Source organism: Myotis daubentonii, chromosome 8, assembly GCF_963259705.1.
Source record: "Myotis daubentonii chromosome 8, mMyoDau2.1, whole genome shotgun sequence".
In the NCBI taxonomy this organism is placed as follows: domain Eukaryota; kingdom Metazoa; phylum Chordata; class Mammalia; order Chiroptera; family Vespertilionidae; genus Myotis; species Myotis daubentonii.
The window spans coordinates 76,556,451-76,583,712 of NC_081847.1; the positions used below are offsets into that span (position 1 = coordinate 76,556,451).

The following is a 27,262-nucleotide window of genomic DNA, read 5'->3' on the forward strand; positions in this document are numbered from 1 at the left end:
CAGCAGTCAGCACCACTCAGAAGCTTGTTGGAAATGTGGAATTTTAGGCCCCACCTCGGATCTACGGTACCAGTATTCTTTGACAAGATTCACAGCTGATTCCTGTGTACATTACTGTTCGGGAAGCATTGTTCTCTAGTGATTCTAGGACTTTATTCCAAATCTCAGCTCACCGGCAAAGCATCCCAAGGTTAACCATTAACTGGTTAACCATTCTGTGCTGCAGATTCACTTGTAAAAGAGCTAATAATAGTACTTTGTGTTTTTTATTATTTTGATGAGATCAAATATGAAAATATCTTTAAAGCACTTAGAAGTGCCCACCCCTACATAGAGGTTATACTGAGTCATCCTCAGATACTTTAATTCAAGTACCTATTCCTGGTGATCAGCATTAATTGCGCAATAGGTGATGGTGGTATCTGACTCGCATAAGAAAACTCTAATGAGGAATCTGAAGAAGAGAGGAGTGACAAGGACAAAAGTTCTAAGAGCTGTAAGATGAACTATGAAGAAAGCATAATGCCACTGGATTACTTTGTTTGGCAAAGAGAAGATTAAGGGACCTCTTAAATTCAGTTTACATTTCCACTCAGAAATGAATGGTCTTACATAGCAGCATAAATAGTTCAAATAGACAAATGTAGGAGTCTGACGAGAGGGAGGTATCATATATATTGATATTGACAGTTTGTGGAGGGTTTTAATTTAATGAAAAGAACAAAGCTCTTCCGCTTGAAGATAGGGCGCAGAATGAGATGGCTTCTTCTTAAGACGCTTCAGCCTGTTCCCCATGGCTGGAGCTAGTAGGCCCAGCCTGGCGTGTTTAGCTCTGCTTCACAAACCATTGTACACAGTTTCTCGTCAGAGTCTAGAAATCTTAGTGTGCAGACTGCTTTCGGTGGTCTGTATTGTCAGGCATTTACCTGTTCTGAAATTGGAAATTTTTAAGAGTTTAATCTTTGTTACTGCAGTTCACCTTATAAAGTAACTTCGGTTGGGGTAGGAGTGTGATAACAGCCTTTCCCCCCCCCAACCCCCCCTACAATTCTAGGCTAGTGCCTGCAACTTTAAAAAAAGGCTGAATTGATTTAAAGCAGCTTCCAAATGGAGAAAACACTTCTTCATATCTAGCTGAAATATGGAACCTTTAAACAAAAGATAAATTTTTAAGCAGGTTAGAAGCAAGAGAAAATGCATGGTTTTCAATAGAAATGTTTCTGTGCCCTAACCGGTTTGGCTCAGTGGATAGAGCATCAGCCTGCAGACTGAAGGGTCCCAGGTTGGATTCCAGTCAAGGGCATGTACCTTGGTGGCGGGCACATTCCCAGTAGGGGGTGTGCAGTAGGCAGCTGATCAATGTTTCCCTCTCATCGATGTTTCTAACTCTCTATCCCTCTCCCTTCCTCTCTGTAAAAAATCAATAAAATATATTTAAAAAAATTTTTTTTAAAGAAATGTTTTTGTAACCTTGTCTTTAATGTCTACCATGAATGCTTTAAAATGTATATGCAGAGTGAAAAGAAAACTGTAAAAAAATAAAAAGTCTGATCAGTGTGGCACATTGATAGCCTGCTTTTTAGGCTATCTGCATATGAACTTTTAAATTAGGGTCCTTACCTTTAAAGTTGGAGAAATTAACCTTGGGTCCTTATTGTGTAGTTGTTTTCCTGAAAAACCTCAGGGTCTAATGATCTGAGCAAAAGACAGTCTAAATGGTCTCAGTTCCACCCTAGTCTGTTTGGCTCAGTAGATGGAGTGTGGGCCTGCGGACTGAAGGGTTCCAGGTTTGATTCTGGTCAAGGGCACATGCCCAGGTTACAGGCTCGATCCCCAGTAGGGGGCTTGCAGGAGGCAGCCTATTAATGATTCTCCTTCATCATTGATGTTTCTGTCTCTCCCTTTTCCATCCTCTCTAAAATCAATAAAAATATATTTTTAAAAATAAATAAATAGTCTCAGTTCCAAGTATGTTTCTACTCTATCTTGTCTGTAACTCTCCAGGAAACGAAATGGCAAATATAATGCTTAGAAAACTAAAAAAGGAAGTTAATTACTCTAACGACATCTCTTTATGGCTCACATGTTTATTGCTGTTTAAACAGACTGAGTAGAGTCCAGAAGAAACTGGGTGTGAAGCACTTGACTCTTTCCCTTTGTAAGTATCCAGAACATTGAGTTTTCCCTGTTTGTTTGAGATTTCTTCTCCTTCCCAGTGATAACTATCATCAGGAAATTGAAAAACTCAGTGGCTTTGCAAAGAATTTGCCATAAATTTCTCTTTTAATTAACGGGTAATTTCAGACTTGTATCAGTGGGTTGTACTCCAGCAGAGATCACAACTTAATAAAAGAGTGTACACACACTCTTGTCTGTCTCCGCTAATCAGTTCATCTGGCATCAGTTTTTATTTTACCAACAAACAATTTTCAGTTGCATATATTATCTTTGAGTAGCAGACTACGTATATTATTTGGACCCTAGTGTTCATGTCAGAGAACATGCAGGGGTTTTGAAAGGAGAGAAAAGGACATGCCTGTGAGGAAAATGTGGCATGGTCGGAAAGCATACTTGCTTCAGACGGGAAAATCTTGTGAGATTGGAACAATTTAAAATTTTTAATGAGTCAGTATTTTTAGCCTTCCTCTTGGCTAGTTTAAAGACCACATGGTCTGTCTCTGGTTTGTTTCAATTCTAAACTCAAAGCTAACATGAAATTCAATAGGCACTCCTTTGCCTTGATTCCTTTATTCATTCCTCTAACATTTGTGGCATGTCTTCTGTGTTCTAGAAAGATACCAAGATTAATATACTCTGATTTCCGAAAACATACAAGTCACTTCAGGTAATGGTAATATAACTGAATAATTTTAGCTCTCCACCATTCACTAAAAGAAAGGTGCTGGGAGGTCAGTGAAAGCTTGGAGGAGGAGATGAAATAAAAACAAGTTTGAAAGGATAAGTAGGAATTTTGTCACATTGAGGGCAGGCAAATATAAGCAGAATACATATTATATGCTGTCTTTACATATTATATTATATTGTATTGTATGTGGGTGTTCAGAGTGAAAGGAGTACCTGCTCCAGTGAAAATCTTGAACTTCTATATTTCCCTGGGAGTCGGTGACTAATCGCTAGCTTCAAGTTGCAGCCTCATAGTCAACTGTTTGTATCTCAAGGTGACCCTAAATAAAACATCTCTTTCTGCCCAGGAGCTTCTTTCTTTGATATGAAAATAACATAACTTTTGTCTATCAAAACATTGGGGGAAATGGTGAACACCTAAGAAATGTCACACTTGTAGCTTCCTCAAGTAGTTTCCTCTACTTTCAGTCTTTAACTGGTGTGGCCTCTGTAGCATTCGACACAGTTGACCACATCTTTTCATTGATTCCTTTTTCTCTGCCTGCCCTTTATTTTGTTACATTGGTCCTCTTCTCTCAATTTGAACAGTTTTTTTCTACAAGAGGTTTTCGGTGGTTCCTCGGTCATTTAAGTCCTCTTAGGAATTGCTAGCATAGCACTACATAATGTTCTTGCCACTACTCTCATCAGATGTTATTATAAGTATGTGTTTCATTACCTGCCCTCATAGCTGGATATAGGTTGACTTTGAAAAAATATTAAGCTTATTTAGATCACTGTTCAGTCTGTTGTTGTTACTGTTGTTTTTAAGATGCAGCGTATTCAACAAGCTCTTCTAATTACTGTATTCTTTGAGCTTAGTAACCTCTCCTTTCATTATGAACCAGTTCCTCTTCTACAAGCCATCTCTGGTTCCTTTTTTGCTAAAGATTAATAATGAGAATAACGAAGCAAGTGGTTATTTATGCAGTCATGATTGACAAGGTTATTAGAACAGGAATCTGCCCAGAAGTGGTGATTAGGTTATGAAAATGTTACGGAATACTGAAACCAATCACCATTTTTGACATTTAAGAAATACTATTCCCACTTTAATCATGATGACCTGTTGTAAAAGTATTTATACAGAATAATCTCATTGGACAGTAATTTTTATACCAAGAGCATACATAATTAAGTGTAAGGGTGAGGTTCAGAAATGATCTGAAAGAAATATGGGCCTTGGGAGGAAATTTCCACAATGAGAAGGAACAGACTCTTGGATAGAACTGTCTGTCTCCCAGACACCTGATCTACACAGTTAGGTGACCTTTTCTGTTTATCATCTTCATCCTGAGCACTTCACAAGTTTGAGGAGCTGGTGGAAGCGGTACCCCAGGTTAGGTTGCTATGTTCTTCATACTAGACCAGTGGTCGGCAAACTCATTAGTCAGCAGAGCCAAATATCAACAGTACAATGATTGAAATTTCTTTTGAGAGCCAAATTTTTAAAATTTAAACTATATAGGTAGGTGCATTGTTATTAACTTAATTAGGGTACTCCTAAGGCTTAGGAAGAGCCACACTCAAGGAGCCAAAGAGCCGCATGTGGATCGTGAGCCGCAGTTTGCTGACCATGGTACTAGAGTATAAAACATGTAAGAAGGTATATGGACAGAAAATGTTCTCATGATGGTTTTATTATTGAAACACTGACTTAATTAACAGTATGCAAAAACCAAGCAAACAAGACAAAAATCTAATTATATTTCTTTATGTTTAATACTAGTGTCCCGGTGCATGGATTTGTGCACATTGAAAGGAAATTAATTAGAAGAAATATTTTAATATTGCTATTCACCCTTTATAGTAGAAATGTCAACCAGATTCACGATCAACAATGACAGATGGAAACACATGCATGCGATTGTGGCCATGTATCACGCATGCACGAGTCAACTTAGCCTTTTATATATATACTAGAGGCCCGGTGCTCAAAAATTTGTGCACTTGGGGGAGAGGGGGTCCCTCAGCCTGGCCTGTGCCCTCTTGCAGTCTGGGACCCCTTGGGAGATAACGACCTGCTGGCTTAGGCCTGCTCCCCGGTGGCAGAGGGCAGGCCTAATCCTTAGGTGCAGCCCCTGGTCGGGCTCAGAGCAGGGCCGATTGGGGAGTTGGGGCCCCGCCCCCTGTCATGCACAGAGCAGGGCGGATTAGGAGGTTGTGATGCCACCCTCAGTCATGCTCAGGGTAGGGCCAATTGGGGGGTTGGGGCACCGCCCCCTGTCACACTCAAGGCAGGGTCGATAGGGAGATTGCAGCGCCACCCCCTGTCACGCACAGAGCAGGGCCGATCAGGGGGTTGGGGAGCTCCCCCCTATCATGCACAGAGCAGGGCGGATCAGGGGGTTGGGGCGTCGCCCAATATCACCCACAGGGCAGGGCCGATCAGGGGGTTGGGGCTCCGCCACTGTCACACTCAGGGCAGGGCCGATGGGGAGGTTATGGCTCTACCCCATCACACACAGAGCAGGGCCCGTGGTGTGGGGGGGTTGGGGCGCCGCACCCTGTCACACACAGAGCCACAGGGCGATCAGGAGGTTGGTATCAGGCACAGATCAGGGCCGATCAGGAGGTTGGGGCGCCTTCCCCTGTCAGGAACAGAGCAGGGCCGATAGGGAGGTTGTGGCCCTGCCCCCTGTCACACACAGAGCCACAGGGTGATCAGGGGTTTGGGCGCTGCCCCCTGTCATGCTGATCCCGGTGCCAGGAGACCTCGCGGCTCCGCTGATCCTGGTGCTGGGAGACATATTACTCTTTTACTATATAGAATAGAGGCCTGGTGCATGGGTGGGGGCTGGCTGGTTTGCCCTGAAGGGTGTCCTGGATCAGGGTGGGGGTCCCCACTGGGGTGCCTGGCCAGCCTGGATGAGGGGATGATGGCTGTTTGCAGCTGGTCACACACTCTTCAGGGTGGGGGTCCCCACTGGTGTGCCTGGCTAGTCTGGGTGAGGGGCTGAGGGCTGTTTTCAGGCTGGGACTGAAGCTCCCAACTGCTCCTTTTTTTCTTTTTTTATTCTGAGCCAGCTTTAGCTCTGAGGCTCCAGCTCTTAGGCCTCCGCTCCTGAAAGCAGGTATCTGGTTTGTTTAGGTTCTACAATCGAAACTCTGTATCATCTTCTGGTCTGAGATCCCGGCTAGCTGAAAGCTGGTTTCTGGGGTTTTGTTTAGCCTCTATTTTTGTAACTACGTTTCAAACTGCCAGCTCAGACCCTGCAGCGGCAGGCGGGAACGTTGGAGTCCTCCGTCACTGAAGCAAGCAAGCCTCATGTTAGTTTCAAGCTGTCTGGCTGCCGGCCGCCATCTTGGCTGGCAGTTAATTTGCATATCGCCCTGATTAGCCAATGGGAAGGGTAGCGGTCGTACGCCAATTACCATGTTTCTCTTTTATTAGATAGGATAGAATAAACTTGCTTGATTAGACCTGCTTTCTGATGTGACTAAACTTTTTCCAGCCCAGTGAAGCACCCCAACTTCTCTTTCAGGTAATTGTCAGCAACACAGCAGTAATTAACAACACGAAGCAGGTTATTATTGTAGATCACGCAGGGAAAACTAAGGGTAAAATATTTGACTGTAGCAGTGTTTGACTATATTCTGTGCAGTGAGAAAACCTGAAGTCATTTTCAAGGTCCACCATTTCTTCTTTTCAGTCAGGTCAAGTTTCTAAACTTTCTAAATCTCCATTTTCTAGCTAATGAAAAGAAAATGGGATTCTACTGAGTCTCCTTTCTACCTACTGCAGTACTTCTGTGAGGATCAAATGAGATGAGGCATGGGAAAACACTTCACAAACATTTGGTTAAAGTGTAAAATGTTTGCACCTGGCTATAAAGCAAGTTGTGTTCCTGGGCTGAAGAAACTCCAAGGAGGCTGGTCCCTAGGGAGAGGAAGCTGGGCGTTGCTACATGATGTCATTACCTGGTGCCCAGTGTCCATTTCCGGGCTGGGCTGGGCTGGGGGCCGCATTTTGCGCTATGGGATCTTGGCAGCCTTGGCTGTGATTTGGTGGGGTGTCACTCTGGGGTGGTGGTCGGTCCTGTGTCCCACTTGAGGGAAGCTGAGTGTTGGTTCATCGGCGTGGTGCCATTATTTCTAAATGGCCAGTGTGCGTTATGACAGCTCCTGCGTTGAGTCTCTGTCCCCTGGTGATCAGTCCGCGTCATAGCTACCGGTCGGATGGACACTTAGCCATATATATAGATAGATATATCTATATATCTATATCTATATCTATATCTATATCTATATCTATATCTATATATCTATATCTATATCTATATCTATATCTATATCTATATCTATATCTATATCTATATCATCTATATCTATATCTATATCTATATTCGAACTTTGTAAGTTAGGCAGTAGTTATTTTTACCAGACTAATACGATCACTTCTACCCTGTATTTGTTTTCTGTGGGTTTGTTTTTGCTAACAGCTTTATTGAGATATAATTCATGTATAATAAAATTCACCCTTATAACGTATATGACTCAATGGTTTTGATGTATTCCTAAAGAAAGCATCTACTTCCAGAGCATGTTTATTACCTCCCCCATAAAACTCGTAACCGTTAGCAGTTGCTTCCTGACTCCCCACACCCCTCCCAGACCTTCACAACCACTAATGCACTTTCTATCTGTATGGATTTGGACATTTCTTTTTCTTCCCTGGAGTTTTTCTCATATACTAGGTACTTAACAAAGTTGGAGAAGGGAACAGAAAGTGGCCATGGATGTATGTAACTGTTACTGTGACATGGTATCCTTAGAACTGAGTACTGTTCTTTCCCCTAGCTCTGTGGTTGCCAAACTGCGGCTCGTGAGCCACATGTGGCTCTTTGGCCCCTTGAGTGTGGCTCTTCCACAAAATACCGACTTCTGTGCATGGGCCATGAAGTTTCAATCGCACTGTACATGCGCGCCCGCACGTGGTATTTTGTGGAAGAGCCACACTCAAGGGGCCAAAGAGCCACATGTGGCTCATGAGCCGTAGTTTGCCAACCACTGCCCTAGCTTATTGGAAGAGGTATTCAAAACAAACAAAATGAAGAGCAACAGTTTCATATAAATGAAATCATATAATATGTAGTATTTTGTGTCTGGCTTCTTTAGTGTAATGTATTCAAGGTTCATTTATTTAGTAGCAATACTTTGTTTCTTTTTATGGCTGAATAATATTCCATTGCATACTAGTAGATATACCACATTTTATTTATTCATTTATCACTTGGTGGACATTTAGGTGTTTTCACTTTTTTACTATCCTATATAATAAAGAGCTAATATGCTAATGAAACTGGATGGCAGAACAACCTTCCAGAATGACCAGTGGGCGGGGCTGCAAGGACCAAGGCGGCAGCCAGGGGTGCGAGGGCCGAGCCCCTTGCACAAATTTTGTGCTTCGGGCCTCTAGTTATGAATAATGCTGCTTTGAATATGTATGTACAAGGTTTTACGTGGGCACATATTTTCAATTCTCTTGGCTCACATGGTAACTCTATCAACTTTTTGAGACACTGCTAAATTATTTTCCAAAGCAGCAGCACTATTTTATGTTCCCATCAGCTATGGAGAAGGGTTCTCATATTTCCATATTCTCGTCAGTGTTTATTATTGTCAATCTTTTTTGTTGTAGTCACCCTGGTAGATACAAAGTGGTATCTCGTTGTGGTTTTGATTTGCATTTCCCTAATGGCTAGTGATGCTAAGTATCCTGTCTTATGCTGTTTGGCCATCTGTATATTTTCTTTGGGGCAATGTCTATTCAAGTCTTTCGCCCATTCTTAATTAGGTTAATAGTGTTTATTGTTGAGTCATGTAAGGTCTTCTTATGTTCTGGATATCAGTCCGTTATATATATGATTTGCAAATATTTTCTCTCATTGAGATTGTCTTTTTAATTTCTTCCTTTGAAGCACAAACTTTTAAATTTTGAAGTCCAATTTGCTTAATTATTCTTTAGTTGGTGTTTTTTAAGTGGTCCTTACCTAATCCAAGAAACAAAGATTTACTTTTATGAGTTTTGTAGTTTTAGCTCTTGCATTGGTCACTGATCCCTTTTCAGTTAGTTTTGTATATGATGTGAGGTAGAAGTCCAACCTCATTCTTTTGCATGTGTTTGCATTTGTTTTTATTTATTCAAATTTAAATGTTTAGAGAGAAATGTCTCTTAAATGAGATACTCATTGCTACTCTTCATGAATATTATTTCATTGGTGGGGATGGAATACTTTTACTGTGTTCATCTGAAGACTGCACTTACCTACACTCTCACCTAATATGGGTGCATTTCTGTCTCTATTCTGCTTATTGTGATCTGCAGAGCAGCACTCATGGATGCACTTTGAATCCATTTACTAGGTCTTTTTCCCCTTAATTTGCAATCTCACCTCTTCAGCTGCAGTATAGAGAATGCCAAGATCTTCTAAGCCTCTATCAAAAATATCTATCAGAACAGCAAGAGAAGCTCACCGTGTCTCTCTCAGTGCTTGATGCTGCCAGAATGCAGGAACAACAGGTAAGCATCTTTATTCTTACCTTTCTTGTCTTTATTGGATCAGCATGATATCAGAAGAGTCATTTGCCTTTTACTTTGTCTCACAGTATATATAGGGTGAGCCAAAAGTAGGTTTACAGTTGTTTGTATGAAAAATGCAACACTTAATAAATAATAATATACAAACTCTGTTTCGGGTACTCACAACTGTAAACCTACTTTTGCCCCACCCTGGAATGTTGTCTTAAAACATGGAAGTGCAGCATGTGATTGAGCCAGTGTCTTTTTTTTTTTAATCTTTAATATATTTTTATTAATTTCAGAGAGGAAGGGAGAGGGAAAGAGAGATAGAAACATCAATGGTGAGAGAATCATCAATAGGCTGCTTCCTGCACGGCCCTCACTAGGGATGGAGTCCACAACTCAGGCATGTGCCCTGACCAGGACTCAAACCGTGACCTCATATGCTCAACCACTGAGCCACAGTGGTCGGGTGAGCTGGTGTCTTCTACTGCCCTCTTTCCCTTTCCTCTTCTGTTCCTGGGGCCCAGGTGTCGGGAAGCAGTTGTGGGTCAGTGGGACGCTCCTGGTTGTGTGAAAGCACAGCAGGAGTGGTAAAGCAGGCTCCTGTTCTGTTGCTTAATGAAAATCAGGTGGCCTGTTTGTGCCTGTTTGTTACTCATTGTCCATAAGGAAAACACTAATAAGTCTTTCCTAACTCGTGCTTAAATTTTTAGAATCATAAAAGTGACTTGGTAACTTACAAAAGCTTTAACTGGATAAAATTAAAATATTTTGCATGATTTTATGTTTGTGTGTATATGTATTAGTCACATAAATATATGAGAGTGTTTGTAGATAAACATTTACATACATTTCATCAAATGGTATATTAAATGAAGTTTCAGAACTTTGCCAGTTGTGATGTAAAACAAGCTTTACAGACTGCCTTCTTGCTCTCCAGGAATTTATTTCATTTTCTTATCCATATGAATTTAAATTTTTAAATGGATGAAGATAAGTCTTGTATATTAAAACATTTTAGGAAAAAAATGTGTAGTACAGTCAAAGTCATTCCTACTGTGTTAAAGCACGGAAATTGTGCTCAGGAATTATCCTCCCCTCTGAATTAGAATCCTGTCCGAATGGCTTTGTGCAGCCCTTCTGAAGAACACCATTGCTGTTCAACGTAGAGGCAGCTGAGCTGCCTCATGTGGGTTAAGAGTTTTGGCCAAGAAAACTCCAGTTATTAACCTAAAGTTTGGACATATGGAAAACTTAAAAAAAGAAAAGGAAAGAAATAATTTTGCTGGAATGTGGTAAAACTTAGATTTTTTTATATTGTTTTTTTCTTTATTGATTAAGGTATTACATATGTGTCCTTATCGCCCCATTGCCCCCCCCCCGTGCCCTCACCTCCCCCCCCCCCCCGTCCCCCGTGTCTGTGTCCATTGGTTAGAAAAATCAGCTTTTCTTTTGAAGTCATGACATCTATAAAAAATGGCCAAAATATGAATGGTTTATTTGTATTCTAATTTGAAATACTTTCTTTTGTTCTGTTTTCTGAAAACCTAGGCTGTAAAATGAAGAGGAACAGTCAGTCTTAATTGTGCTTATCTGGATTTTTCCTGCCACTTTGAAAACAGCAGGCAGTTTTTAAGGTGGCCCTTGCCTATTGCTCTCGGTGGGACAGAGAAAATTGTAGCATGAAGATCAGATGTTTTACTTTTGTTTTGGCATTTTCCCTCCCTTCCTTTACATGACATAGGTGTGTTAGAGGGCACAGAAATAAAGGCAGCCCATTGCCAAGAGTATGTGAGGGTAGGTGAAGGGCCTTTCAGTAGCCAGCATAGAGTCTTATGACCTTAAGGATAGACAGTCAAGAAATCAGCACTAGAGGCTCTCAAGGCATCTAGAATCTAGATAAAGAGGCCTTTTTCTATTTCTGAAACTGGGGAAAAGAAAACTTAAGATAGCTAAAAAAATGTTTGCTTTAAATGTCCTTGTTTCTATGGCTAACCCTCATTGGCTCTTAATCTGACATATGGTTTTTGAGTACCAGAGCACAAGTATAGTAGAGGTGTGGGAAACTATTTGCTTTTCCTGTGAGTAGCCACAATGTCAGGTAAACATACATTTTAATTTGCTCTCAAAATAAGTTGTGTGTGTCTTTTTTTTTAAACCTCATCTCCAGATGTTGTGATGGAGATGGCAGCAGCTCATTCTTCATGAGACATTCATTTGACTTTGAGGGACTTGTCTGTTTCTTCTTTGCATCGGTTGCCATCTGGCTCAAATTGCATATTATAGGTTTTGCTTATAGTATTATTAAATCCATAGTTCTACAGAAGAATGCCCTGTCTTATGATTTTCTTTTTCAAATTCTGCCATTTCCTTGAAAAGAAATTGGTCCATTTACAAGGTGAATTGTTCTTTGCTTTTCTCCATTCTCTTTCTTGCTCTGCCTCGAAGATAAATGCATTTTACATTCATTTTGGAAATCATTACAAGTTTTTCATGGTGCATTCTACAAAGGTTTTTCACGTGTTCTGTGTAGATTGAGATATTTCACTGGTGTGTGTCTGTTACTCCATTTCCTTATCTTAAACAGTGCTCAGTGTAGCCTTAGTCTTGGATATGGGAGAATCTAGAAACCATGGTTTTGACCAATGTACATTTTAGAATATGATTTTTCTTATCATAATTGAATGGTATTTCTTTTTTGTGAACCTGAGCTTAAACAGTGTCACCTCAAACTGTGATCTTATAATTTCTATTTCAGTCATATTTGATACGCTGCACTATTTTAGAAATATTAGTTTCTCCTCATTTCTCCTTATCTATATTATAAAAATAGAGTGACCTTAATGCCGTAATGGCATAATGACCAAACGACTGGTCACCAGGAGGTGCATTGTTGGGTCTTGTGGTGTGGCAGGGGTCTGTGTCCCGCCAGCGCAGCGGATTGGTCTCTCACGATTTCACACGCTGGGCCTCTAGTATTATGATAAAACATAGGCAGCATCTGAGTAGCTGTATTTTTAAAATGTTAGTATTCAGGCCTAAGTTATTATTTTTCTTATCTCTCTCTCTCTCTTTTTTTTTTTTTTTGGTAAATGTACAAAGGTAAATTTGGAATGTTCTTGAGATTTCTCCATTTTCTATAAAATGGATAAAACCATTATCACTTTTTAGCCAGCAGCAGTGGATATTAATGAATCTCTGCTGTTCTCATCTGGCCATTATATTCCATTTTATTAGTATTGTTTCTCTCTGGTTCCTTTTCTATTGCTGCTCATTATTTCCTCTTGTTTCTCTTTTCCCCTTCCATTCTTTGGCTTCTCTTTATTTCCCACCAAGTCTCTAGATGCTTTTCAATTTCTAATTCCTCTCTGGCTTTTGTTTCCACCATTCTGTCTGTCCTCCTACTCATTTAGGGAAGCTTACATTATTTCCTTTCACCTGCATTTGGAAGAATCCCTAAATAAAGGTCTTCACCTGTAATTGTGCCAAAATTACTTAAAATATCTGTCTCATTACTTCCACTGCCACTACTCTATGCCATAGAATCTTGGAGCTACAATCCCTTCAGTTTTAAAAAAATATTTTTGAGTTCTTTTTAGTTGAGAGACATTTGCCATATCTACTTAGTAATTGTAGAATTAAAGATGTACTCTAGTGCAATTTGGAGTTGTAAGTTAAGAACTGGTGTGCATGCTGCTATTTTCCTGTCACACAAAGATGACCTGAGACTCTTTATTACAGTCCCAATAGCCACTGTTAGTCCATCCAAGTTGGCACAAAATTGATTTTCATTCCTGGTTTAAAGATCTTCCAGGACTTCTGCCTCCAAACAAAAAACTACATGAGCCATGCAATTGCCTGAGGATGCTACCCAGATAGAGGAGCCCAAGTAGAGGCAGGTGGTCTCCGTGAGCTGAGAAGGTGGAGCTGGGAGCTTGAGGAGACCAAGGTGGGGTGAGATTTCAGAGCAGAAAACCAGTGAGGGGAGAGCTGCAGTAAGAGGGTACTTCCAACTAATTTTAAACTAGTTAATGATCAAGCATAAGTATGAGAATATTTAATGAGTCTGGGGGAAAGAACTACCAGAAGAGGGAACAATTCTTGGAACTTACATAGGCTGGGAATAGATCCTGTTTGTACCAAGCAGTCTGGCATCAGGTACAGTACTTAGAAGGGTATTGCATCAGAAAGGGCAAACTCAATCCTAGACTAAAAGGTGCTTTGGTTCTACCTAACAAAACTTAAAAGCCATACTTGAGGTAATTACATGCTCTCTGGTTTTTGTAGGTTTACCACTTACATCTTAGAGTTCTACTTTGGGACTTTTTAACATAAACTTACAGCAGTTAATGCTACGCTAGTGTCTACTCACAGAAATCTGTTAACTCACTTTTCTTAGACTGCCAGAGTTTCTTTCAAAGTGTTCATGAAATCTCACGACTTTTGCTCATGCCCAGTGGCAGTAAAGATCTAAACCTTGGGATCTCCAGGTCAGTGGTCTTTCTGTTGCACTTCAGCTGCTTGGTTGGAAACAAGATTGGGATTCTAATTTTACTCTTCTGATGATTCAGTCGTGTGCACTTGGATAAGTCATTTAATTATCCATTTTTTGAGATACAGAAAATGAGACCACAGAGGGAAAGAGAAGAAGAAAGTATAAGGTCCTTTCTATTCTAACGTTCCTTTTTTTTCTTAATCAATTTTTCTTCACTTTGCCCCTTGCTCAACCTTCTCCCACCCACCCCTTTTTCCTTTTTTACTTTTTCTCACCAGCTAACTCTCCTTACAATGAAGATTATGTGAAAGCTGTCTCTACTGAGTGGCGCGTATACCGCAGAAACCCTCTCAGGGTTTCAGTGAGCTTTCCTTGTTGGCGGGAGCCATTTTCTGTTTTCCCACGAGCAGGATGCCACTCATATTCTACTTTCTCTGTCTCTGAACACCGTACTCAAGCTGAAATTAATTTTTGTGATCATCATCTTGAACATGCTCAGCCAGAAAACTTAATTCTAAATTTTCACAGACAAAAGCAATTGTCTTCTTATTCTTTTAGACTTCATGAGATTTCTCCTTTTCATGGGTAGTTATTTAATGACAAGTCTGCCCTTTTCTGCAGCTCTAAATTAACTATTTTAAAAAATCACATTTCCTTAGGACCTTTGAACACTGATTGAATTAGATGGTGGAGGTGAGGATGCAAGGCAACCTTACATAGTTTCTAGTTCTGATGAGGACAACAGCGAGTCATTATGAAGCTGCTGAGTTACAAGAGCAGCTATAACCATATTTTGTATTGAACTGTAGTCCTGATTCTATTCATGTTTAACTTACGCTGCCACTTTTGTCTTTCTTTTCCATTTATTTTAGCCCCATTTTGCTGTGCATCATGATTTCTCAGGAATTTTCTTGCACAGAAGAAAATTAACCATATGTTTTTCCTTAAATAGAAGCCAATTTTCTAAACAGAAAATAGGACATTTCCATTTGTGGCTAACAGACATAGCTGGAAAGCCTGTGGCCGATTTTATTCTGGGCCCCTTTCTTTCATAAGTCTGATGTCCATATGGGAATACTTCCACACCATCCAGCCTTCTGTGTCCCCTCCTGCTCCTTCCTCCTACCTCACTTGCTCATCATCAGGCATCAGCCTGATATTTCCAGTCAATATGGGGTTGTGTTAACCCAGTCATTGTTTCCTATTTAAGTAATGTCACCAATATAGGACCTATCTTATTTAATAAGAACATACTTAAATAAACTAAATAATTAAGAACATACTTAAATAAACTAAATAATTAAGAAGATACTTAAATAAACTAAATAATTAAGAACAGTAGTGATTTAATGAGTTATACACTATTGGGGAGGTAATAGAACTTCATGAATATTAGTAATAGATGCATACATACATACATGGACGGATCGATGGGGGAGGAAGGCAGATTTATTTACAGTGGAATGCTGAAAAGCCAGCTGGAAAACGTGGGAGGAGTGCTAAAGTTGGAAAATCATTCTTTTGAAACCATGGGAAAGATGGGATCAAGCTTTGAACACTGATTGAATTAGATGGTGGAGGTGACGATATAAGGCAACGTTACATAGTTGCCTTGGACACAGAAGGCTGGATGGTGTGGAAGTATTCCCATATGGACATCAGACTTATGAAAGAAAGGGGCCCAACGTTACATGAGCAGGATATCAGTGTGGCCTTTAAGCATCTCCCCTTAGACTACTTAGTAATTGCGAGGGAGTAAAAGGAAACAGTAATTATACCGTGTGTGGGGTTGGGGGGAGGTTTCCAGGAGATTAAAATTAACATCTCCAATGAGAGACAGGTGGACTCTTATGTCTCCAGATGTTAAACTTTGATGACACGTCACCTATTCAGTATTCCAACTGAGAATGCATAACCTAAATCTAAATCATAAGGAAACATCAGACAAGCACAGAATGACAAACCTAGTAAATAAAGGAGGGGGAGAGGGGGCTGCCTACTTCAAAAATGGAAATATCAGAAAAGACAACGGCTCTGGAAATATTCTAGATTAACAGGGAATTAAGAGATATGACACCTAGCCCTACTGGTTTGGCTCAGTGGACAGAGCATCGGCCTGTGGACTGAAGGGTCCCAGGTTCGATTCCGGTCAAGGGCATGTACCTCGGTTGCAGGCACATCTGCTGGGGGCCAGCCCCAGCGGGTCCAGGGGTTCCCAAAGGTGTGGACGGAGTCGGCGAAGAATGTTTTACACGGAGACAGCGTTCAGAACTCTCTAGCTTTCCTTAGTCTCCGTGGATCTTCCCTGTGCCTGGCTGAGGCCACAGAGAGAGATCCACGGAGACTAAGGAAAGCTAGAGAGTTTTGAACGCTGTCTCCGTGTAAAACATTCTTCGCCGACTCCTTCCACACCTTTGGGAACCCCTGGACCCGCTGGGGCTGGCCCCCAGCATATGGCGCCCGGACAGGCCGAACAGGGTTCCCCTAGGTAAGTCCCCCCCCCCCCACATTGAGAGCCCCCGCACTCGGGACGGATAGGACTCCACCATGGGTGCTGTAGACCCCCCTATAGAGGATAAGTAGGGTAAGTGGGTGGATAGTACAGAACTTAGATTGAGAAGATGTGCCATACTGAGTCTAGAAGAAAAAAGACTCCGTATTGATCTTTTAACACATATGCTTGCTAGCAGAGTAGTTAAGGTTACTCCTAGTCAGACGGAACGTTTTATACAAGTGTGTCCATGCTTTTCTGAGGAAGGAAAGGTGCCGGAAAGGTAAATGTAGGGGCATGGGAGAAGGTAGGCCCAAGGAGCCTTATCCTTAACCCCACTGCAGCCTTTCCACCCCGGGAAAGTGCAGGATTGGCAAGCTCTCCCTGGGGTGATAGATCAGGACTCAGGTAATAGCGGAAAGCACCAATCCTACTCTTAAAATGGATATAAGAGAGCATTTGGGGTTTTTCTTTTTAATGCCTGCTTTGGATTGAGTAAATGCATTTTACTTAGTTTTAACACATCAAAGTTAACTCTCCGGATCTATAAGTAGGCTGGGAACGTTTTCTTAACCAGGTTAACGGGGCAGGATTTGGCTTTAAAAAAGTACATTCGGCTTTTAAAAAAAGTAAGAAACTTTATGATAAACTATTGATTTGCATGCTTAAGGAGTTAAAGTTTCAGAAGGTAATCTCTTACAGTTTTTGCATGTTATTATAGAACATAACCCTTGTTTTCTTGAAAAAGGTACATTAGATATTAAAAGTTTGCCAAAAAGTTAATCAGAACTTGAAAAAAAAAAAAAGAGTGCCATGGTCACCTCAATGTGGTTTCTTGTTCAAATTAATATCTTAATTTGTATTTGGAATCTAAAATCTGTAATAAGAAATGAAACCCCGCTGCCGAATCCGCCTCTGGTATGGAGAGATTCAAAGGTGGCAAGAGAGGGCAGAGCTGTAAGCGCTCTTACAATGAGATTACTTAATGTTTTATTTAAAAATTACCGGAGAACACCTTTGGGAACCCCTGGACCCGCTGGGGCTGGCCCCCAGCACACATCCCACAGTGGGGGGTGTGCAGGAGGCAACTGATCTATGTTTCTCTCTCATTGATGTTTCTGACTCTATTCCTCTCCCTTCCTCTCTATAAAAATCAATAAAATATATGTTTTTTTAAAAAAGAGATATGACAAATAAATGCAGTATCTGATCCTACACTGTCTATCATGTAACGTTTGGAGGAATCCTATATTATAAAGAGGTAATATGAAAATTGACCATCACTCCAACACACAAGATGGCCACCCCCATGTGGACACAAGATGGCCACCACAAGATGGCCAGCAGGGGAGGGCAGTTGGGAGGGACCAGGCCTAAAAGGGAGGGCAGTTTGGGGGAGACCCAGGCTGGCAGGGGAGGGCAGTTTGGGGCAATCGGGTGGGTAGGGTAGTGGTTAGAGGGTGATCAGGCTGGCAGGCAGAAGTGGTTAGGGGCAATCAGGCAGGCAGGCAGGTGAGCGGTTGGGAGCTGCAGTCCTGGATTCTGAAAGGGATGTCCGACTGCCCGTTTAAGCCTGATCCCGGTGGGCAGTCGGACATCCCACTTGTAGTCCCAAATTAGAGAGGGTACAGGCTGGGCTGAGGGACTCCCCGCTCCCCCCCCCCCGCCCCCCGGAACGAATTTCATGCACCGGGCCACTAGTATACTATAAAGAATATTATTAGGTCAATTGATAAAGTCAGAATATGGATGATGGATTAGGTAAAATTTTTGAAATTAATTACTATGATTATGTAAGAGAACGTTCCTATTCATAAGAAATGCTCACTGAAATATTTAGGGATAAAGGTCATGAGGTGTGTAAAGTTACCCTCAAATACTTCAGAAAATATATGTATGAATATGTGCAAGTGCTGAATGTGGGAATGATAGAGAGGAAGTAATGCAGACAATAGGTAAATCTGGGTCTAAAGGGTATATGAGTGTCAATGTACTTTTTCTTGTTTGTTTCTAAATAACTTTTCCAAATTAAAAATAACCAATTAAAGCTTTTGTCCCCCTCAGTTAGAATTAATGGCCAAATAATTTTATAGTCTTACCACGTGGCTACTGTAATTACTGTATTTTTATATGTGTCTTGGATATATGCTTACTCTTTGCCTTGATAGAAAGCTGCTGGATTAGGATGTCATAGAAAATAAGCAAAACAGAGAAAGACATAGATTTCTTGTGAATCCAGCTACCTATAAGTGGAATAGCTCTGAGAGCTCAGCTGTCCAGTAGAACTATGATGATGGAGCTGCTTTACGTATGCACTGCCCATATAGTAGCATGTCAGCAGTGTGGCTGTTGAGCACTTGAAATGTGGCTAATGAGGCTGAGTTTTTAAGTTAATCTTAACAAATTAAATTTTAGTAGTTTCCCATGGCTGGCGGCTTCCATATTGGACAGTGCAGTTCTGGGTGGTGAGGAAGCCTGGCTATGAGAAGTTTATATGTTCCCATAACAAGCTGACAGTTTTAAGAGATGAACTAGTTATGGCTGGGCTTGTTAGTTTAGGTGAGATCTGTCCTTTTCAGAAAGAATCTGGTATATTACACATGTTTTCACCTATTCGTTGGTAGAAAATTTTACTGTTGAATACTAAGGAATGAAATCAAATGAAAATTTCAATGTCAAAATGAAATATAATTATTGCAGGTGTTTTTCCAGGTTACATTAGTCACCAAGCACTGAAATAGATGGGGGTTTTTCCTGTTAGTGACTTTTTCTGATTTAAGAGACACAATGGATGTGTGGAAGGAGGAGGAGGGTAGGAGGACACAAGGATGAGGTAGTTGGATGATTTAAGAAAAAAATGCAAGATACTCTAAATGCTACAGGAGAAGTACATTAAGTCTTTTTTGACACACATTTGAATAGACTAGATGTTATCTAAGTTTTCTTTCCAGCTCTAACTTTTATGGTACTAAATTTTAGGAATGCTGAGCAGGAGGAAATCTCTGAGAGTACAGCAGTCAGATTAATTTAAGATTTCGAGCTCAGCATGTGACTTGTGTTGTTATATGATCTTAATCTCCCAGGCCATGTGAATGATTTCTGTTTTGCTAAGTAAATTCATTTCATTTTAAATGGAGCATCGATTAAAAGAAAACTCTGGTAAATATTCCAAGAATGTGGTATCATCCTGGTTGCTTTAATAGCTTTTTTAAGAGTGATAATCATGCTTTATATTCAGTCAGCTATAAATATACTCCTTGTAGAGGCAACATGTTAAGAGTGTAGGCTAACGGAAGTGTAAACATAAAAGGTACTGTGTGTCTCCCTGAATACATTACTGTTTAGCACTGATGGACAAAGGAGCAACTTGAAGCCTCAGTCCCCTGCTCCTTCATCTTTCACTGCATCATTAGGCCTCTCAGTGGCATTGGCAGGTAATACTATTCTGGTTGGTTAGCCAACCACGTTGGTAGCTTCAGTCTTCTTCCAGACTGAGTCAAGACACACTAACGTTTTCAGTTTAATGCTCTGTTGATTCATAAGTCTATTGCTCTGTTTAGCTTATACCTTTGCAGTGATCAGAGCTTTCAAAAGGTGTATAGCCTTAAGCATTTTGCTCTGCTTTGGGCATGAAATAAGAGTTTGCTGAAAGCCTGCCTGCTTGACAGGTTGAGTGACTACCATTTTCTCTCTATCTTTATGCTGTTACATAAATGAGTTTTGCTCGGTGCCTCTTCTCTCAGAGCTTTTGCCTGAACACTCAGAATACTGTCTCAAAGAGAAGGACTCCCAGCTGGAACTGCGTGCCACCTTCACCTCACTTTTTTAAAGTAAGGGACTATATTAATCAATTAAACCCACAAGCTGGGTGTATCAGGATTCCCAAGACCACCCCCAAGTTTGTTGGTTTACTACGTTATGACAAATAGTAATGCTCCCAGCTAAGATTTATTATAGTGAAAATATACAAAACGATCAACAAAGGGCAGAAGATACTTGGGGGTGAAGTCTGGAAGAAACCAGATACAGTCTTATAAAAATCTTGTCCAAGTGGAATCACATGAGATGCATTTAATTCCTCCAACATCTAACGATGACAACATATGTGAAGTATTCTCTACCAAGGAAGCTCATTAGGGACTCAGTGCCCAGGGTTCTTATTGGAAGCTAGTCATGTTTTACCTTCTATCTAGAATATATTAATTTCCAGACTTCCAGAAGGAAAGCACATGTCGAGCATAAACCATATTGTTTACAGAAACCACTTAGGACAGTAAAATACCCTTATCATTTAGGGAATGGTTGGAATACTCCCCAAATCCAGGTTCCCATAATGCCAGCCAAGGGCCAGCCTTACAAGCAGCCTTTCTAAAGATAGTCTCTGACATGCTATGTTAATTCTTTTCTTCGTCTCTGTATGCCTCAATCACATACAGACTTGGAGCTTTAACCTACTTATAACTTTCCTTATGTCTAATCTCTCTACAGCCTTTTTTGTTATCATTAGTATCACTTAGAGATTAGTAGAAATATATGTACTATGCACCTACTCTTTTGCCTAATGGGGCCATTTCTATGTCTTTAGGTTATACCACCAAATCTTTCCTCTTCATCCTTGCCACTGTTTTTGTTTTTGTTTTTAATTTGCCTTGCTTTGTTCTTCAAGAATATGGTTTCACAGTTGCATCTGAGCCTTTAACCACAGATTCCTTTCTCCCTCAAAGCTGCAGGTTAATATTGTCTGAAAGAAGATTGCATGAATACCTACCAATATGCTTAATTTTTAGAAACCTTACAGTTGAGCCTATAGCACCCTAGGGAAGCTCTTATGTCTGTTATAGATATAAATTATAGGTATTATGTGAGCAGACTGAGAAATAAATTGGGCCTTTAAATCAGGTCTAAATGACTGTCATTGCATACTTCTAAGTGATTTAAGATTTAAGAATAAAGAAAATGCTTTATTCTGCTGGTAGTATCCCAGTTAAAAGCATTTGGGTAAAGATGATAGGAAAGAGATATGGAAGTGATGAAATTGTGGTAGTAAACAAAATAGGAGTAGATGATGCTGCCCTAAAAACTGAGTGAAGGTTAGCATAGAAATAATATATTATAGTAATAGGGACATCAAATTTATAATATTGAACATATGCTAGAAGACTCATTGTTGTAAATTCAGAATATGTAATAATGTTTGGCCCAAGTGAAGGTAAAGGAGGTAGTGAGAAGTACTATTACTTTGGAGTTAATTTTAACTAACAAGGAAAACCTAATTGGTGAGGAGCAAGTGATAGGAACTTTTCAGAGGAAGTCACCATTTCATTTCAGAATTCATATTAGTAAAATAACAGGTGGGGATATCAACCAGAGGGCCCAGTAGCATCATTAGTAAATTCTACCAACAGTTAAAGAAATAATCCCAATTCTACATAAAGTCTTCTAGAAAATTAAAGAAGAGGGAATACTTCCAAGTTCATTCTATGTGGCCAACGTCACCCTGATGCCAATACCAAAGATGTCAGTTCTCTCCAAAGTGATTTAAAGATTCAATGCAATCCCAATCAAGATCCCAGCAAGGTTTTTTCTAATTTCTTAGAAAAGAAAAGGCAAGTTGATTATAAAATTGATATGGAAATGTAGAGGCCCTAGAATAACCAAGACAATGTTGAAAAAGAACAAACTCAGAGGGCTAACACTGCCTAATTCTCAGTCTTATTATAAACCTAGAGTGCAGTGTTGATACAAAGATAGACAAATCAGTGAAATAGAGAATCCAGAAGCAGATCCAAACAAATATGCCTAAATGATTAGTTGATAAAAGTGCAAAAGACATTTAGTGGAGAAGGAATAGTCTTTTCAACAAATGGATGTCTCACAATTGCATATTCAATGCAAAAGAAGTGAACTTGGATCTGTAACTTACCCCATATATAAAAATCACCTCAAAATGAATCATAGACCTAAATGTAAAACCTAAAAGTGTAAAGCTCCCAGAAGAAAACATGAGAAACTCCAAGCAACCTTGGGTTATTCATAGGCTTATCAGCTACAACACCAGAAGCACCATCCATAAAAGAATTAATTTAGAAGTTGAATTTCATTAAAATGAAAAACTTCTGTTTTTTAAAAGACCCTGTTAAAAGAATAAAAAGACATGGCACAGATTGAAAGATTTGGAATGTGAATGGTTAATAAAGGATTCATCCAGAATATATAAATAACTCACAAAATTCAATAAGGAAAAAACTACTGAATTAGAACAATGGGTAAAGATTGGACAGATACTTCACACACAAAAAAAGATATATAGATGGCAAATAGGCATGTGAAAAGATGCTCAATATCATTAATAACTAGGGAAATTAACATAAAACCCCAGTAATACCCCACTAGATATGTATTAGAAATTTAGCTATTGGCCAGCATTAAAAAAGCTTGTCCTGTCCAACAAAGATATGGAGGAACTAGAACTGTCATGCACTCACTGCTCATAGGAATGTAAAATTGTACAACCACTTTGCAAAAACAGTTTTAACTTTTTAAGAAAGTGCCATATACCTCCTATGTGATTCATCCATTTTACCTAGGTATTTATTCAAGAGAAATTAGTGTATACCCACAAACTAATGTTCACAGCAGCTTTATTAGCTTCAAACTGGAAACAGCCCAAAGGTTATTAGCTGGTGAACATGTGAGATATATATATATAATGGAACACTACTCAGCAATGAAAAAGGACTGCTGATAATGTGCAACAACATAAATAAATGTCAAAATAATTAAACCGAGTTTAAGAATCCAGACTTAAAAAGACAAACATATTACATAATTCCATTTATAAAAACTCTAGAGAAAGCAGAGTAATCTCTGAATACAGAAAGTAGATTCTTGGTTGAGCAAATGCAGGCGTAAGGGGAGTAAGTGGGAGCAATGACAAAGGGACACAGGAGACTTTGGGGATAATGGTTTTGTTCATTATCTTGATCGTGGTGATGATCCGTGGGCCTTCACACATATGTCAAAACTCATCAACTTGTACAATTTAAATATGTACAGTTTATTGCATGTGAGTTATACCTCAATAGCTGTTTGAAAAATGCATGATTTTCCTTTAAAGTTCTGTTGCCTGGCCTTATTGTGATCTGAGCATATTCCCCAGCCCTAGTTCAGCCCTTTTTCCCTGTAATATATTTAGCATGATCTATTTAATACGCACAAAAGAAACTTGTAAGCAGTTAGTATTGCCATTATCCTAACAAATTATATATTCCTGACAAAGTGGAAATGTTCCCATTTTAATTTCTCTTTAATGACTCATTACACAGGCTTTAAATGTCAGTCTGTATTTCCAAACCTGCAGAAACCTGACTGAAGTTTACATATAAGAGCAATCAACTCTGATGGCAATAGGCTGAATATCAATTTCTGAAAATAAACTTTAGATGAATCTTTTCTCCAGGTAATTTGACTTTTAAATTCTTTTAACTATGACATTTTTATATAAGTGAATATAGATTGAAGAAGCAGCTATAAAACCGGAAATTTCCATGTTTCAATTATTTTTTACCATGCTTGTTAACAGGATATAGTTAGATATTATGCACACTTCATTGGTTTACTCCACAATAAATTACTACCTTCCTGACCACTAAATAGACAACCATTACCATGAGTTAGAAATGTTAGGCATTTGGCTATATCCCAGAATACAATTCATGGTTTTTAAATATTGTGTGTGTAAAAGTTTTTTTAAGTGATCATTTGACAAGCTACTCCATTCTACTTCATAAGCCATATTTGAGGGCATTGATTTATAATTATAGTCTTGCTCTAGAATCTGCTGTTTGGTGGGACACGATATTTTTCTGCTGATGACTCCAGGATCCCTCCTGAATGCCATGCTAAGAGCTTGAACTTTGGAGCCTGGGTTCCTACACAGTAAGCACTACCACTTTCTGTGACCTTGAACAAGTTATATAACATCAGCCTCCATTTCCTCATCAGCAAAATGGGGCAAATGTAATTGGCATAACTCAGGGCATCTGGTAGAATTGAACGAGTTAATAAATATTAAAGAAATAGAACTGTACCTCACGTGCAGTGAGTACTAATATAACAGCCTTCAGATTGTTATCATTGTTATTGTTATAATTGATTTTTAGAGATTGTAAAATGGATTCGGGTGAAAACCAAAAATATCATCTGGTTGGGAAGGCCCTTGTGTTTATTCATCTTTTGTGCTTTCCTTTGTCCATTCTGTATTTTCTCTATGGCTGTAATTCTCAACCAGGGTCAGTGTTTATCCCTAGGGGAAATTCTGCAAAGTCTGCAGATATTTTTCATTGTTAAAATTGGGTGTTGCACCCTAGCCAGTTTGGCTCAATGGATAGAGCATCGGCCCATGGACTGAAGGGTCTCGGGTTCAATTCTGGTCAAGGGTGAGTACCTCGGTTGCAGGCCCATTCCCTGGCCCTGGTCAGAGCTTGTGTGGGAGGCAACCAATTGATATGTCTTTCTCACATCAAAGTTTCTTTCTGTGTCTCTCCCTCTCCCTTCCACTCTCTAAAAATCAGTGAAAAAATATCCTTGGGTGAGGATTAACAAAACAAAACAAAACAAAATTTGGGGTATTACTACTATCATCTAGCAGGTAGAGGCCATGGATGTTGCTAAATATCCTACAGTGTACAGGGCAGTCCACACAACAAAGAATCATCTTGTCCAAGTGTCAGGAGGCCACCTGGAGAAGCCTTGCTCTCTGGAGTGCTGACCTGATCTGGGAGCTTGAACAGCAAGTCCATGTCTGAACAGAAAGATAGAAGGAACTGAAGTCCCTTATGGCACTGTGGCACTGTAACAGCCCTAGACTCTGCTTCCAGATGCCTCATTGCAAGAAAAAGAAAACACCTAATCTGTTTAAGCTAATGGATTTCTCTCCCCTTACACATTTTATAATTGATATTTATTTGGAAATAGTCATTAAAATTAGGTTAGCTAAAATATAAAATAGTCATAAGAGGTCTGAGGCATTGAAAAGAATAAGGAAAAGCTCACAGTGATATATATCTGCACAAAGTGGCATTTGGAAGAAAGAGTGCTTGATGTGTAGAGGAGTATAAAATCTGACAGAACATGAGAATTGCGTGGCTACTGTCATACACTTGCCAGTGTTGAAAGACTAGGGATATCTTTAAAGGAGTTGTACCATTCTGTGGTTTCTTTAATGAGGCACTTTTCTGTGTCTGCTGTAATGTATTTCATTCTGGTGCCAGAATTTGGTCACTTCATCTTCCACTAGATATGCAACTTTCTTCGATCACATAGGGACCTAACTGCCTTAGTCTCTATTACCTGGGATTGCAGGTCCACTAAAGGGAAGTGCTGAGGTAAGCAGTGTGTATAGTGAAAGAACAACAATGTTGTTTGAACTCTTTGGGCTCCTTTTCTGATTATGGGGACATCAAAGCTAAAATGATGTCTCCACTCTTGGAACTCAATTAAAATGATGCTGTCATCTGAGATTATGTCACACTATGATCTAAGGAACTAAAGCTGTTTGTTCTGATCTAACAGGGTAGTGGTATAGCAATAATTGATGGGAATAAAAAATGAAAAAAAATCAACATAAAAAATTCCCTAACATTGAAATTGCCTTATGCTCTCCAGAAAGTGGTACATATACATATACATGCTGGTTCTAGCTGTCACAGAGCAATGTCATATTCACCTAAATAATAGGGACCGCACAAGTAGGCATTTATGGAATATAAGAGTCTTAGTGTACTTGTAAATTTGCACCTGTGACAGCCTGATTATCAGTGCAGAATTTTAGGGGTGAAAAGCACTCCCAAATCTTCCAACCCATTCTTTTACTATTGAAGGAAATCATCCTATACTAATAAAAGAGAAAAATGGTAATTGGCGTACAACCGATACCTTTTTCATTGGCTAATCAGCGAGATATGCAAATTAACTGTCAGCCAAGATGGCGGCTGGCAGCCAGGCAGCTGAGAATAGGAGGCTTGGTTGCCCCAGCGATGGAGAAAGTCAAGGATCCCCGCAGCTGCAGGGCTCTGAGCTCCTGAAGCAACAACTCCAAAAGATACAATGTTTCAATTACAGAAGCTAAAAGATGGCGGTTAATTTGCATACTCAGGCTCCAAGCAGAGCGAAGCCAAACAGCCCTGAAGCAGCAGGGCAGAGAGGCCTCAGGGCCTGGGATCAGCGGAGCCGAGAGGCCTCCCGGCCCCAGTGATCAGCGGAGCCGAGAGGCCTCCCAGCCCCGGTGATCAGCGGAGTCGAGAGGCATCCCAGTCCAGGTGATCAGCGGAGTCGAGAGGCCTCCCAGCCCCGGTGATCAGCGGAGTCGAGAGGCCTCCCAGTCCCAGTGATCAGCGGATCCGAGAGGCCTCCCAGGCCCGGTGATAGGTGATCAGCGGATCCGAGAGGCCTCCCAGCCCCTGTGATCAGCGGATCTGAGAGGACTCCCGGCCCCAGTGATCAGCGGATCCGAGAGGCCTCCCAGCCCAGGTGATCAGCGGAGCCGAGAGGCCTCCTGGCCCCGGTGATCAGCGGAGCCGAGAGGCCTCCCAGCCCCGGTGATCAGCGGAGTCGGAGGCCCCGCGATCAGCGGAGCCAAGAGGCCTCCCCGCCCCAGTGATCAGCGGAGTCGAGAGGCCTCCCGGCCCTGGTGATCAGCGGAGCTGAGAGGCCTCCCGGCCCCGGTGATCAGCGGAGTCGGAGGCCCCGCGATCAGCGGAGCCGAGAGGCCTCCCGCCCCGGTGATCAGCGGAGCCGAGAGGCCTCCCAGCCCAGGTGATCAGCGGAGTCGAGAGGCCTCCCGGCC

At 40.6% G+C, this 27,262-nt stretch overlaps 1 protein-coding gene across 3 annotated transcripts in view; it reads left to right on the forward strand.

The window, feature by feature from the left end:
* The window catches only part of KIAA1328 (KIAA1328 ortholog), a 173,337-nt gene that overhangs the window by 46,323 nt on the left and 99,752 nt on the right, over positions 1-27,262 (forward strand). For all 3 annotated transcript variants that reach the window (XM_059707184.1, XM_059707182.1, XM_059707183.1), the window contains one exon: positions 9,300-9,427. In XM_059707184.1, the coding sequence (XP_059563167.1) occupies positions 9,300-9,427 (128 nt within the window). The remainder of the gene's footprint in view (positions 1-9,299; positions 9,428-27,262) is intronic.